The sequence below is a fragment of the Branchiostoma lanceolatum genome, chromosome 1 (assembly GCF_035083965.1).
Source record: "Branchiostoma lanceolatum isolate klBraLanc5 chromosome 1, klBraLanc5.hap2, whole genome shotgun sequence".
In the NCBI taxonomy this organism is placed as follows: Eukaryota; Metazoa; Chordata; class Leptocardii; order Amphioxiformes; family Branchiostomatidae; genus Branchiostoma; species Branchiostoma lanceolatum.
The window spans coordinates 26,045,657-26,061,108 of NC_089722.1; the positions used below are offsets into that span (position 1 = coordinate 26,045,657).

Below are 15,452 nucleotides of genomic sequence, written 5' to 3' on the forward strand. Positions count from 1 at the left end.
CACACGCACACACACACACACACACACACACACACACACACACACACACACACACACACACACACACACACACACACACACACACACACATACACACACACACACACACACACGCACGAACGCGCGCGCACGCACACACACACACACACACACACACACACACACACACACACACACACACACACACACACACATACATGCACGCACACACACGCACGAACGCACCCGCGCACGCACGCACATACACACACACACACATACACACTGTGACACACATACATACACACACACACACACGCACGCACGCACCCGCGCACGCACGCACACACACAAGCCAATTATTCCGTACTGTTATCGAAAGTTTATACTGCAAGTTTTCATACTCTTTAATTTATTCAGACAAACAGATGGGAGGACAGGAAAAAAGCTCCACCGACGCACACGCGGGCGCTTCTATCCTGGCCTCTTGTAGGACGGCCGCTCGGGGCATCCTGCGTCCTAACCCTATGTACGAACAGAACGCGTTACGTCCAAACCCTACGTACCAACACAACAACCTGCACCCCAACCTTATGGACGTCCCAAATGCTCTACGACCAAACAAAGGTGGAGGTAAGACGTGTCTTTGTCATTGTTACTTTGCTATCAATAAACATTGGAAACCATATCGCTCTTTTGTGCTCAGCATCAATCCTACTACCCTGTTGACTCATTTGGCATGGCAGTATTTATCATAATAGGGAGTAAACTCGTGTTTTTTTTATTGCATTCTATATTTTCATTTCTAGTATGTAAGTACAAATGTACATGAATTGCGTATGTATTTTGATGGCTTTGATAGTCAATGTTTATACAAATGTATTCCAACCCTAAATATAAAACCATTTTTTGGCTTTTCGTCATTCGCCCATTCCAGAAAAGACAAAATGTTGTAATTTACCGGATGTTTTTTCCTAGAGGTCAAGTTCGATATTGCAGATTAAGCTCCAAATGCGGTATAAGCCCATTGATGCTGATGAACATCCGGAACATATTGTACCAAGCTTACTAGATTATATCTTCTCCAATTATTACGTGGTCATTTTCCTTGCACTTATTATAGCTATTTCTAAATCATCTATATTTGTAACATTACCACTAAACCTCCCAAATTACACTCGTCGCAATGTACTGCAAGTTTTATGAGGAAGAAACGCCTACAAATGTACCCGAGCTACAAACTTACAGCATTCCCTTGATAATTGATAAATTGACACCCTGGATTGCATATTTCTTGCCTGCTGATCTCCCGATTTACACACAAGTTTTTGGAGTCGATTCAGGGCTGTATGTGTCAGCGAGGAGTTTTGGGCTGCTGAAGTGAAGTTTTCCTGCTAGACAGCGATACTAGAGTGGCCTAGGTTTCTCCTTGCACAGTCCTAAGTCGACTCCAAGTCGACTCAAAAACGCACATACCTTACCGCTTGCTTCGCAGGTGGCAGACGTGTGTTTGTTGCAGTCTGCTGTGTCGCCACGTGTGTGGTCGTCTCGGTGCTGGTTGCTTCACTAGCCCTCACCCTCCCGACTAGCAAGCCAGGGAAACAAAACGACGCTCAGGTGAATACGGTACGTCTTCATATATATTTTCATTTTTAACATTGGTCAAAATCCTTCACACAACGTGTAGCGTATAGGGCGGTGCCCATCTCCGTTTCTATAGCCCTTGGGCCACACAGTTGTGCAAGCGCTACGGCGTGCACGGGGCTAGCCTTCTGTTCTTTCTAATTAGCGACATTTTTATGTACAGTTGAAAAATGTCACATAAGATTTTAGGGCGCTGGTCACATATTCACATGTATATGGCAAGGCTTATCAGGATTATTACAGCTACTATTGAGATTCAAGCTGCACTATATATAAGTGAGAAGAAGCTAAATTCATGTAATTATTAGACTAGTGCTAGCTTGTCATTGTATAGATGTATTTGAACTGTCGGACATTTTCTGTTGTAACCTTACTGAACCCAATGGATATATGTGTAGGATAAAGGTCGTTCATTCATTTATACATACACATAGTGACAGGTTATTCTAAACTACTCTTCTGTCGTTTGTTCTGTCTAGACACGGCCGACTGGATGTTTCACAGAGAGCGTCGATGTCAAAGCCCAAACAGACACCAACCGACACATGGAACGCACGTCGCCTGTACCTACAAGTACTGAAGGTACAATTTCGCAAATGTTGCTTGGTATTCTATCATCTTTTAAATGGCCATTCCACCTGACGAGTAGATTTGCTGTAATTGTTGTCCTTTATTCCATCTGATCATGTAATTATGTGTCCTGGATATGCCACCGCATGCATGACACAATAATAGATCATTCATTTATTCATTCATTTTCCAAACATTGAAAAGCATACAAATTGTGTTTTTTTCAGAAGTAAAATGGACTAGATTAAAAGTCTAAAATGCCTTTTATTGCATCATCAAAGTTTTTCTCATGTTTTAAAGGAATACAAGGCCCAGAAGTCGAACAGACGATTACTATCTTCGGCGGAAAAGGTTCTGAATCCGGCAAGTTTTCTGGAATAAGCAATGCCGTTGTGTCGCCTAGCAACGAGATATTTGTTGCGGACACGTTCAACCGGAGAGTTCAAGTCTTCAACATGGGGGGCGTCTACCTCCATCTGTTCCCGACGGTCGTGTCGGGGGTAGGATGCGAGGATATGGACCCTTACGACATCTCCATCGACGGGAAGGGACACCTATGGGTGACTGGAGAGACCGATACGTCAGAGATCATTGTTCGGTACACGAAAACCGGACGCCATATCATAACGCTCCACCTCTCGTCCTCAAACATTACCCTCGACGACATTGCGGTCGACACACTTCGGAACCACGTCATAGTCATACAGGTGGCAACGTATGAAGTCTCCACGGAAGTCAACGTGCTTCTCTTTAACGGTACAGTCGTACGGAAGCTTAAGACGCGACAAGGGTGGCCTGACCAGATCACTGTAGACAGACATGGACGATACTTTATAACGGACGCCTTGAAAACTGACCTTATATATGTATATAGCGAGGATGCAGCTGGAGACTACCAGTTTAGTTTTGAAGGTGAGGGAAGTCAAAGTGACGAGGGTAGGATAACAAAGGCCATTGCCACGGGAATCTGTGTGGATAGTTCAGGTAATGTTCTGGTGGCAGATGGGTATAGAACAGTGGAAATGTTTACAGACAGTGGACAGCATGTCCGCCGCGTGGTGTCCGGAGTGACCTTCAGCAGTGTAGCTGCAGCACCAGGTGGTCATCTGGTTCTAGTGGATGACTTTGGTGATACCGTCACCATATTGTCCTACTAATGCTACGGTCCTAATTGCGACGGTGCCCGTCGGGGGTGTAGTGCCGGCCGGGCTCCGAAGCCACAAATTTAAATTTGTCCCGGTGAACTGACGACGGGTTCCGGTGGGATAACCCCCGGTGCTCGCACGATTTCCTCACGGCTTCCATTTGTTACCGGGTCCTGAGTTGATTTTAAGGCCGGGTTAGAATGATTCGGCGTCCCGGCTGGGACCAAAAATACCCCGGCAGCCGCAAGGTGTCCCATAGGGCCACGTAGGGGCCACGCCCGAAAGTGCGCGTGCACCACCCGGTAGGTTTTTTTTTTTTTTTGCTTTGGGACCTAAGCATTGATAGCGATGCTTTACTTCTTTAATTCTCCTTTGTGCATGTGTGTCAGAGTTTCATTTCGTGATTGTAAGTTATCACTTAAGCTTGTTTTATCATGTTGATGTGTCCAGATGCAAATCATATAAGCGGGAGAACCATCACGATGTAAAAGTCCACAGTTGTCATAGGAAATTGGATAAGGTCTCCAAGTAGATGTTAGCTGAAAGCCGAGCTTGGGTTTACAGCGGAGAGTGGGGCGGGGTCGGTCTTCGGTTGCAGCGGGAGGGTGGGCTGGGAAAGCTTAGGCGCGCGTGCGGTGCTCGGTGGCGCGCCGATGTACGGTGTCTGGACTCCCAGGGTAATTCGTACGATCTATAAAAGCCGACTTATTATACTACCGTGCATTAGATTCAATGCCTCCCTGGCTTTCACGTTTAAGTTTTTACAAACGGTTAAAAGATTTCGGTCGTACTATTTTTGTTACCGCTCAGTCGCGGATATATACTGTGTCGCGGTCTCAGGGTAATGTGAATGCTGATTGGTTCTCTTGGTATAAATACGGATAATACTATCGATATTACCGCACATCAGACACTGTTGTATGCTAATTGGTCAATGTAGAATTTATTGACCAATCAATGTGCAGCTATTATGAAGCTCTAGTCAATGTGTTGCATTTATCTTATTGACTGCTAGAAGTCGCTCTTAAATATGTAAGGCCACACCATCTTAATTTTATGGATGACATCCTCTGGAGTCCCCAAAACTAATGCGAGAGGGCGAAAAAAAATAATCTAGCAAAAAAAAAAAAGATGATAAACAGGAGGACTACATAGCTGGTATTGCGAATTAAACCACAGAACACAGTGTAACAAACAAGCTAGTCTTTATTTGTTGGAATTAGCTCATATCAATGTGCTTTTAACATGGATGATGCCTGGTTCAAAGACCCATATGTAACATTTGGCCGTTCAAAGAAAAGAAAAATGTGTTCGGCTGTGTACACAACATCACGCCTTCAGCCAGCAAAACATCAAAATCTGTAGGCAACCCAGCTAGAGATAATATCATTCAGTTTAATACAGACATGTACAATGATAAGTATTGTCATATCATTAACAAAATAATACTGGGCTCATGAGGGGCGGCGCCCTCTTCAAATCGCTCCTAGTCACATACATAACAGTTGTGTTGGACAATGTGAGTGTATATAGTGTATTACGACAAGCCGGCTCAATGCTGCCCCTTTGCGGCAGTATGAGTCTACAAGTTTCGGAGCAACTTAGGAGGTGATTTTTTTTTTTTGGAGAACAGGCGAAAATCAATGCGCGCGCGGATGTCATCCATAAAATTAAGATGGTGTGGCCTAATGTAAAATCGTATTGCCAACGTTACTCATGTGCAATTCTTTCGTAATCCGCATAGTGGTTCTTTTGACACACAAGGGGAAAGAGCGTCGATTGCCCCGATTGCAGCCCACATATTTTCTATTGTTGAGCGGAGAGAAGTAGGAAAACTATGCAATAAAGGTAACTTTGGTGGCAACACCTAGCTTTTATGGCTTCCTATCTTACTACACACCCAAGGAAATGTTGCCTGGCGTTCTGCAGCTCTTGGAAATCGTCTTGACTTACCTTGAACGTAGTGTTGATACCAGCCGAGGCACCTCTGTGTGTTGAACCCTTGATAATCAATTTATTATTAAAGAATAAACCAAAATGCAGAAAATTGATTGACCATGCTATGATTGATAATTATGACCATAAGTATCATGTGCATAAATATTAGTGCTGATTCGACATCTAGCTCGGACAGCCCTAGACCGCCACGATCTAAGGTGCATTTAAAGTATAATCAAGTTGTATTATCAATACTACTGAGAGTTAACGTAACATGACCAGTTAACGTCCAATTCATTCAAAACGTATTTATCTTAAAACCGCGCGGACAGGGCCAAATGTTAAACCCATGGGCAGAAATATCAGCTCTTCTTAAAAGGAAATGCATGGTCTGTAAGTTTTTCTCCGCCTGTTTAACGCCGTGCGAGCATGTATTTATACTGATGTATATGATGTAAAATTGTGCTAGCGTAACCCATTATCGTCCACCTCAGTCTTTTCACTTCTGGCGCTATGCTTGAAGATACGTAAGACTTCATTTGTCCCAGTTTGCTTTAATGCCAGTATCTGGCATTTCCCCGCATAAAAAACGTGTAGAAATGTGTTTAAAAAGTTAATGTTGACTACATTTGTTGACTAGTTTCATCGGACATTTCTGTTATGCTAAAATGGCGGTCATGTTCATATTGACGTTACCTCGCCCCCCCCCCCAAAAAAAAACTAACGAAGAAGTGAAAATGAAGAATCTATTATTCGCTATACCATACTGTGTGTAAGTCATTTGTTCAACCCTGCTGACCATGTAGATTTCATAACTAGGCACCTTTTTTTCGCCAAACATTTTATATTCGCATGCTCGCATCAGTTATGGGGTTCCCAGAGGATGTCATCCATATATGGCCATATTATCAACTCAACATGGCCTAACTAACACAAAAAGGTTCCACGTTCAGCACCAAGGACATGTCCGTTTTGTTTCTGTTCTATACCAGAGCCAGCTTATATAAAAGTGGCAGCAGCATCCACAACATAGCTTGTGTAATGTCTATCATAGAATGGATAAGATCTAGAATACAATTATTATAACACTGAGAGTGAAGTCAATGAGACAAAGAGGCAGATATGATTGTCCAATGATTTATTCTCGCAACAGCCATGCTCCTATGATTATACATGCAGAATAATAAAGTCACGTATGCTACATCGTAGTGCTTGATTCTACTGTCAACCTTCTTGGTTTTTCAGCCAATGGCAAATGTTATGCCAGCAGAGCCAATAGACAGAGGTTTCTCAATACTGTGCAGAAACAGAGGCTGACAGCCTGACAGAGTAAGTGGGGTGAAATGTGGCAGTGCTCTTACATATATATACTTAAAAAGGGTATATGTGGGCCTCAACACAGCTTTTCACTTTCAGCTATTCTGGGAAATTGAATGAAGGAATCAAAATACACTTTGTCTTAGCTCCCTTGATCTCTTTTATCTGAACCCAAATTCAGAAAACAGCGCTATTTCAGGTGCGAATAATACACATAACATGTTACACCTCTCCATTTTGAGATTTTATTTTCCTTCACATTATATTTCTCACTTCTATCCTGTGTCCCAAAACCTCCATTTCCTTTTTCACAGCCAATTTGTCTATCAAAATACAGACTGAATGGATGCTTACCAATGCAGGTGTTTTGGATCTGTAATATCAAACATTGTGTTCACCAATACATGCAAGCTACATGTGTTTGGGATATGTTGCATGCATGCCATGTGAATTACATATCTGGAAAGGCTGCATTAAAAGTATAGCTAAGTTGGTGAGTATGACATGAAAAGGCCTTATTTGTGCCAGAGAATGGCTCACTTCTTGCTGCCAACATTGCAAATCAATCATGTTATCATTGTGCTACATTTCTCTTCAACTTGAAACAGTTTGTCATGACATTTTGTTTTCCATTTGGAGTCAACAACATATCTTTGGTGCATTGTGTTTCTTCAGAAGTAGATTTTGAAAAATGTCAGTTGTGATAATATCAAGCATTTTGAATCTAAAGCATTTTCAAAGCTATTTGCCTCATGTAAATCTAAGCACAAATCTTTGAATGTTTGAGAAAAAATAGGTTTGCTGAAACTTTGAACATAGGTTCATAAAGGTGTTCAATAAATATGAGAAGATCTGGACTAGTTGTCAAAGCAGCAAAAACATGAAGAATATATATATGATAATTGTATCTATACAGTTGTTGACCATTTCACCATGGTTCATTAAAGTTAAGTAGACATGGTAATGTTTAGTCTAAAACTGAATACAGAATGTTGTGTTTAGTGATTACATGTAGCTGCCATTGCCATGCCTGGAGGACTCCATCTACTACATGTAGCACACTGATCAGAAATATGGTTTCTTGACTAGCTATTATATCATACATCCTATCTCAAATAAAAACAATGTTAACATACAATACAACACAATACATTTGTACATTGTACTGTCTAGCTAAAATGAGAAGTTTCAAAAGAATCTGAAATAAAAAAAGTACCATGCAAGATGAAAATAAACAAAAGCATAACATTCTTGTCTGCTGATCAGAATTTAAAAAGGAACATCTTAATGTTAGTATGAATAGTAGAAAACATACATTTTCAAATCTAAATGTGCTGTAATCAAGAGTAAATTTGCTGACAGAAAGTTTAAAATCATGTCACAATTATATGAGAATTCATTGCGAATATCAGTTGTTAATACCAACTGTTTGCAAAAACAATTTTCACAAGAATTTGCTAATATTTGTATCTAATAAATAAGTATGTGATTTCATTGAATTATGTATTTGCAACTTAGTGATTTGTTATCTTTTCATATCATAACATTCATTTGCCACTTTTCTTTTCTACAGCTTTTACTGCTCTGTTCTGTAGACCGTAGCTCTTGGTTGGTGGAAAGTTAAATCAAGTAGCTGCAAAAATTCTCTCTTGCTTGATAAAGATTGATGAAGTTCACTGTCATCTACATTTGTATGATTACCTGGTAGACATACATGTACATGTGCTACCATTATGAATATTGTGCCAAGCTAAAATGCAAGCAAATGTGGTCATCTTACACTGTTAACTATTCCAGACAGACACAGAGTAGTTATATTGTTGCCACCAATATCTAGAATTAAGACATATGCATCTCTCCATTACATTCTGCCAATTTGCAAGTCATTGCATCTTTCATGGTCTACAATGATCATCTGTCATTAAGACCCTTAAAAAACACAATAACCTGAGCATTTTACTGCAAAGCCAGCTATATAGTTAATCTAAAAGCCACCCATACTCTTCAAAATATCTTCCTTCTCTGTTCCTGTTCTTTAGATATTTGTAGTATTTATGCCTTGTCGAATATGGTTCCCTTTAGTCTGTTTCTTACAGTAACTTTTCTGAAACTGTCTATAGTCAGTTGACAAGTCAAGTCTATGCTTAATACGTAACCAGCAAGCACAGTGAGTAATCTCTGTCATTCAAACAACCCTCACTTGGTTATTGATTATCAATCAATCAATAATCTAATAATAAATCAATTTGGGAACATCTACATATAACTACATTGTATAATACAGAAAGTCTCAAAACTGTTTCTGAATAAAACTTTAAGTAACTTCAACCTTATCAATAAAATACTTTTTGCAGTAAAACCTTCCTGTGTTAGATAAAAACATGTCTCATGATATAAATCAATTAATCAATTAAAAGCTATCTAGAAGTATTAATTTAGTAGGAATTTAGTCCTCAAAAATTGCATGACAGTCTTTAATAATAAGTGAGGTGGCAATTTTTCTACTAGTGTATCATTGTATTGATTAAAACATTGATTTCAGCATTAAAAAGTGTTGATGGAAAAACATTATTGCTTGGAAGCAAAAGCCTTGTACATGGAATTGCTGGGTTGGACTTCATCACTGCCTAGCTAAACGTCGCAGTGCTCTTATAAATATTTCACCATCTCTCTGGCCTCTTTTGAAGACGTTTGAGTGCGGAGTTAATCTCGGACGGTGTCGGTGGGCGTGGTGATGGGGTCGAACTCCTCGATGAGGACGTGCCAGCGTTCGTGCCGGCGATCGGGGTACTTCAGGCAGTCGAACCAGTGCTTCAGGCGCTCCCCTTTAGACTGGACCCCCAGCTGTACAGCACCTGGAAGGGAGGGGGAAATATATGAATGAGAGTATGTACATGTATAATTGGATGGATGGAGGAATGATTGGATGAAAGAATGTAACAGCCTACCAGTCAGCGCACAAGCACTGGATACACCGGATGAAAACAAATTCACTTTTTATCAATAATTTTTCAAAAATGTTTATTAAGAATTAATTGCCCTTAGTTTTTTTTCTTGAAAAGTACAATAAGCTGTAAACCATTATGTCCTCAGGCTTTCCAGTAGCAAGCATGCAAGGTGAGCCCTGACTGCAGAGGTTTTGATGTCTAGTTCCAGGTCACTAACTACTGGACTTTATATACGTACACTACATTGTACATGTTTGGGCAATGACAATGAGCAGACTATCTTACCAATGAAGTCATTCGGCTTGCCATAGTCGTAGTCCCACACACTGATCTCCAGGGTCTTCTTAGCAAGCTCATTCAGTTTCACATCATACACAAATTCCTGTCCAGAAAACAAACATTGTAAGTTGTAGAGTATCATACCTCACCATCAGGTGCTTAGGTCAGATTTTTATCACGCCCTACCTTGTCTTTATACCGGGAATATTCTATCATAGAACAATAGATGGATTCCCTTTCTCACCAATCACAATTATACAAGATGCAAGTTTTTGTAAAATATAGTTTGATACATCCTGGAACAAAATTTAATTCAAAATTAAGCACAGTGTCGATGTCATCGTTCATAATGTTCATTCATCTGAAACTTGTAAGAAGCTAAAATTTTTTTTTTCACTGCAACAGAGAAGTGATTAAAACACAGTGTTTACATTGCACAAGTTAGTCCTCCTGTCTCAAGAAAAATTGCTTTGTTTGAAATATTTGAGATATTTTTGTATGTCTTTTTTATGAAAGTGAATAACGTGTGCAGCTTAGTTCTTCTCACCTCATTGAATTCTGGATTGAGAGTTTTCTTCAGCATCCTTGTCTTGTGCTTAGTTGCCTTCTTGTAGTCTGGCTTGAGGTACCTTAGAAATAATTTAAAAGCAAAGCAATAGAATAAGATTTTGACAAACTTGATTATAAGATTGATATTCCTTGTTATCTAAACTATACAGCAGAAATACAAAATGTACTTTTACCGTGTTGAATGGACTATCATGTTCTTTGTACTAAGTACTGATATTACATATTTTTCTCATAAAGCCCTATGGCAAAAAAGGATAATGGAGTTTCATCACTTATGTCTGTTCCTTGAATTCCACTTCAGTACAGAAATGGCAGCACACATTTTAAGAACTTCTGGTAGGTAATCCTATGAGGCCTCCGTCGGTTAATGTTGACCTCGATGGAAAATAAAAAACCTATCTGATAATAGCTAATACTAAATACAACTTAAGTATACTTATAAGGAACGATCAACGGTAGGGGGAGCCATGGGAGACCACAAAGGAGGTGGGGGGACGATATCCATGAGTGGATCATCAGGGTCTCCCGCTGGCAGAGTGTACCCACAGAGCCAGACACAGGAGGGAGTGGAAGACCGGCCTGGTACTGGACGCTACCATAGTCACCGACCCTCAGGCAGGAGGAATTGGGACTAGGTAAGGTAAAGGCAGTACTAGTGTTCTCACCAGAATTTTTTCACAGCATAGGGGTAGGGTACAGAAGGCCAACTTTGCGTGGTGCTAGCATGTGCGGAGTGTCCGCCAGAGTAGGGAGTCCAGCATGTTCCCCTGGAAAATTTTGCCAGGTTGAAACACAGCATAGGGGTCCGGATCACGGCATATATGGGGGTCGAAATTACAGCATAGGGGCCCCTATGCTAAAAAGGCCTGGCGAGGACACTAAAAGGTATTAGTAGGGAATGTTACATCCTTACACTTTAACATAAGGGTCGGAGTATCCGTTGGGGTCCATGGCTGCCAGATGGGCGCATCGCATGATCCCCACCACCAGCTGCTGCCGCTGCGACCGGTACATCAGCGACAGCAGGATACGACCGCGCTCGTACATCAGGTCGTCGTCCTTCTCCAGCTGTCAATCAACATGTCAATCATTTAAAAAGGGAGGATTTCTATTACAGTTACTGTAACGTTATAGATATATCATGAACTTCAAGGTTTCTCTGCAAAAATAAGAGGCTCACTACAAAAAACAATGATGATAGTTATGACCTAATATACAAGAATATTCTAAACCCACATTGATTCATTTTCTTAGTTCTCCAACATTTCAAAGTAAAAATCAGTCATGATGAAAAAAGGGTCCTGGGAGGAAAATTTGAATCTGAATAATATCATTATTCACTCCCAGAAGTAGTGTACATTATAAGGTACTGTACAGACTTTCTCTTCAACTTCTGTTTTCATGTTGATCTGAGAACCCAAAGATCAAATTTGTATAGCCTCATCAGGCCATGTTGATTTGCATGAATGACACCCTCTGGGAACCCCCAAAACTGTTGTTTGGCAAAAAAAAAGTTGCCTTCATTAAGAAATCTACATGGTCATAAAGGATGGTCAAAATGTAACACACAGAGTATGGTATACCAAATAATAGATTCTTAATTTTTGTTCTTTATCTTCTTCTTGACTTTGGCATCCGTTTTGCGAAATTTTTTTTTGCAATTTACAGCAATTCTCTCATTTTGCAGCTTATCTGTATGATTGACAGTATGCCCAAAAATTTGTATCCCCGAAAATTGATGTCATCCATATAATCAAATCAACATGGCCTGAGTAAAAATGCTTTACTTACAGGCATCATCTTCTCCAGGAAGACGTTGAACTGTCTTGTCTGGTTGGGTTTCAGACGCTTCAGTTGGACACGAGTCTCACCAATAAACTCATTGTGGCCAAACCTATCCTCATCAAACACTGTGAGTCTGTAAGGTAGGCAACAGTATGTTAGTTTCCTAGTGTTTAGTTGCAGATGTAATGCCATAGGCAGTATCCTTAGAATAATTGTTGAACAATAACTGAACTATATTACTGTATATTTTATTGGTGGCAAGGAGTAAGCATCTATCTTAATATGCTCTTTGAATTCCTTTGATATAAAAAATAAATGTGTCAAGTAACTACACAATGCATAGTATATGTTGCTGTCTTAAACCTGGTGATCATATTCCTTTATCTGAAGCAATAAATATGTTAGGCTATAGCCATTTCAGCTGTAAGCCTTCAAGTGGTACTCAAATTGAAACATCTGATTCAGTAATTCTTAGAATATTTGCAAACCGAATCCAAATAAATTCGAATACAGTAGGCTCTACCCTTGAGGCATTGCCAAAAAATTATCAACAACAATAATTCAACATGATGTTGTATGATAACTGTCAGTACAAGTACTCATCTGAGGCTGTTGTAACTCCTCAAACATGGACATTCTCCCACCTGAGGGTCTTTCTAAGTATGTCATCATCACGCATGCCATAGTAGGTAAGGGTCTCGTTGAAGATCGGGTTCAGAGTCTTGTATGAGGTCTTTGTTCGCAGCTTATTAGCCTGGGAAATGAATGCATTTTCCAAATTTAGTGCAATTTCTGTAATCATGTCTTAAATTATAGTGCAACATACATGGGTATAGTTTCATTGGGCTGGTTAAGATCTTAATTTGTTCACAAGTGCAGTTTTAAAATGTACAAAATTGATAATTTCCATCATTCCAAGCAATGGAAAACATAAGTAGCTATAGTATAGGAGGACATTTTTCTTCTAAGTACAATGTACATGTAAAATTGTTATGGTTGAAAATGATGTAATTCCGAAAGGCAGTCTGTATTATGCTTCACAAGGACAAAGAATTTGTTACTCACACAATGTATAAGAAGTAGTGTGTGCAGAGAGGAAGAGTGTAGAAACAACAGTGTTAGGCAATGTACATAGAAAAGACTGCATGACTATCAAAGAGGATAGGATCATGATGTTAATATAAATTGTACCATAATGATTGTATCATTACAACATGATGGCATAATAGTAAAAGTACAGTATTTCATATAGCCTAATGTGTAAAATGCCTGTTACAATGTGGAAGATACAGAGTGTACATGTATGTAATGTAACATCAATGTGTGTATAAATCATGGGGAATATAGTCCTTGACTGTGCTAAGACAATGATAGCATAGATCAACAGAGATATATGCCATCATGAATATAGAAAAAGCTTATTAATTTCTTCCATACTGGCATAAAATAATTACATATTATCAATTATCAATAAACTAGATTATATATAGCACGGTGCAACACTGCATGTGTGTATATAACACTAACAGACAGACACAACACAGCCTGTTATACCAGAATGATATACCAAGCCTTGTACAGGTGAAGTTTACAGGTCTGGATGACATTAATGTCCACATTAAGACCTCTTTTAATGACAGTATCCTGCAGCAAGGAGAATATGAGAAGTACAGAAGGAGCTCCATGTAGCAACAACGAACACCTACCATACTCTACAAACAGTTCCATAGGAGAGAGCCAGCGTCAGAGGAGGGACAGATTCAAACGTTTCAGAACACATCAAAGAGCAAGTACAAGTAGCATGCCACACTGACAGACAGACACAATCATGTACATGTAACACTGCATTGAGAAGTGAAACAAATCTTCAGTTTTATGATTGTTTTCCCCATCTTGTGTGTTTACTATACCAATCAATATCTCTAATTGCTGGACAATATGTGACGAGGTTATAATATAACAGTTACATAATCATTATGTAACTGTAACTGTACTTTAATGCTTTAGTGAGTGCTATCTAATCCACACTCCTCATGATCATGTTTTATCAATTGCGAGCATATTTTTTATAGCAATATGCCTGATTTTTTGTTAAAAAATGCCGGTCTTATCATAGTGCTAAATACTGTAAATCCAGAAATATTTGCATTGATTTTATATTCATGGTTTTTGTGGAGTCTGCAAACCTACATTCTGTCTTGCATTGTATTACAACTATATGGTTGTTTCCACTTCAACAGTTCAAGCTTGAAATACGGCAGTATATTCCTATACAATATTTCCTATACAAATGTGGAGAGTATATTGTGATCATGCAGTTACCTTGCTGGCCCCAGGAAGGAGATGTAACTTGACATAGGGGTCAGACATCCCATTGTGGTCCATAGGCTTGATACCCTGCAAAGGATTTTATAACATATTAGATTATAAATGCAAATTATTTATTGTCACTAGCAAGAATAGACAAAAGTAAAGAGCAGTATACACAAACTCCAAATCTGTCTTCCTGGCATGATACTTATGCCTTCCTGGCATGATACTTATGCCTTGCATAATATTGTTATATATATAATAATTATATATATATATACAAGAGAACATTGTTACATAAGTTGTTTCATACAAAGTTTGATAAAAATCAGGTGAACATAAAATATTTTGTTGCTTTTTTGTAAGTTGTTATTCATAATGTTGCTCTTTTTTTCTGTCTACAACATCTTTCTGCAGTTTTTTTCTCCTCTTGGTACATCTTTTTGAAATGATACAATTTTCTACTGTTTTTGCACTTTCTGTTTCATACAGCCTGTTTTCCTAGAGCATTCCGCATCCCATACAAAACAGCTACAACATCTGATTCAAACTGGACTGAAACTAGTGGCTTATTTCAAGACCTTGACACCCAGCAACACTTACCATCCTCTCCTGCCAGACCCACTGCTTTATCATACAATATGTAAAAGCAAATAACCCAGTGGCATATCAGCCTTTGCTCATCTGACATCAAAACTTCTGGCTACAATATCACTGGCCAGCCATCAGCCAATCAGATAAGTCCTCTTGCCTGTTGTAGGTAGGAAAGTTACCAGCCAATCACATTGCCTCCTATCAGCAATGAAGGATGTGATTGGCTTGTAACTTTCCCTACAACAACTGGTGGGGGGATCTGATTGGCTGATGGCTGCCCAGTGCTAAAGCACCCAAAAGGATGCATTTGGATGTTAGGTTTGGATAGTAGGTTGATAGGCCAGGGCTGTTGCTATTGCGTATTGCGTATTGT

The 15,452-nt window shown here is 39.5% G+C and overlaps 1 protein-coding gene across 3 annotated transcripts in view; it reads right to left on the minus strand.

Annotated features, from left to right (window-relative positions):
- Positions 1-6,399: 6,399 nt before the first annotated feature.
- LOC136444922 (rabphilin-3A-like) overlaps positions 6,400-15,452 on the minus strand; it is a 40,964-nt gene continuing 31,911 nt past the window's right edge. For 2 of the 3 annotated variants that reach the window (XM_066442723.1, XM_066442710.1), the window contains 7 exons: positions 14,498-14,572; positions 12,820-12,929; positions 12,182-12,308; positions 11,304-11,458; positions 10,368-10,449; positions 9,827-9,923; positions 6,400-9,448 (listed from right to left, as the gene is read on the minus strand). In XM_066442723.1, the coding sequence (XP_066298820.1) occupies positions 9,297-9,448; positions 9,827-9,923; positions 10,368-10,449; positions 11,304-11,458; positions 12,182-12,308; positions 12,820-12,929; positions 14,498-14,572 (798 nt within the window). In that variant the 3' untranslated portion in view covers positions 6,400-9,296. The remainder of the gene's footprint in view (positions 9,449-9,826; positions 9,924-10,367; positions 10,450-11,303; positions 11,459-12,181; positions 12,309-12,819; positions 12,930-14,497; positions 14,573-15,452) is intronic. The other variant, XM_066442716.1, reaches the window with a different exon arrangement.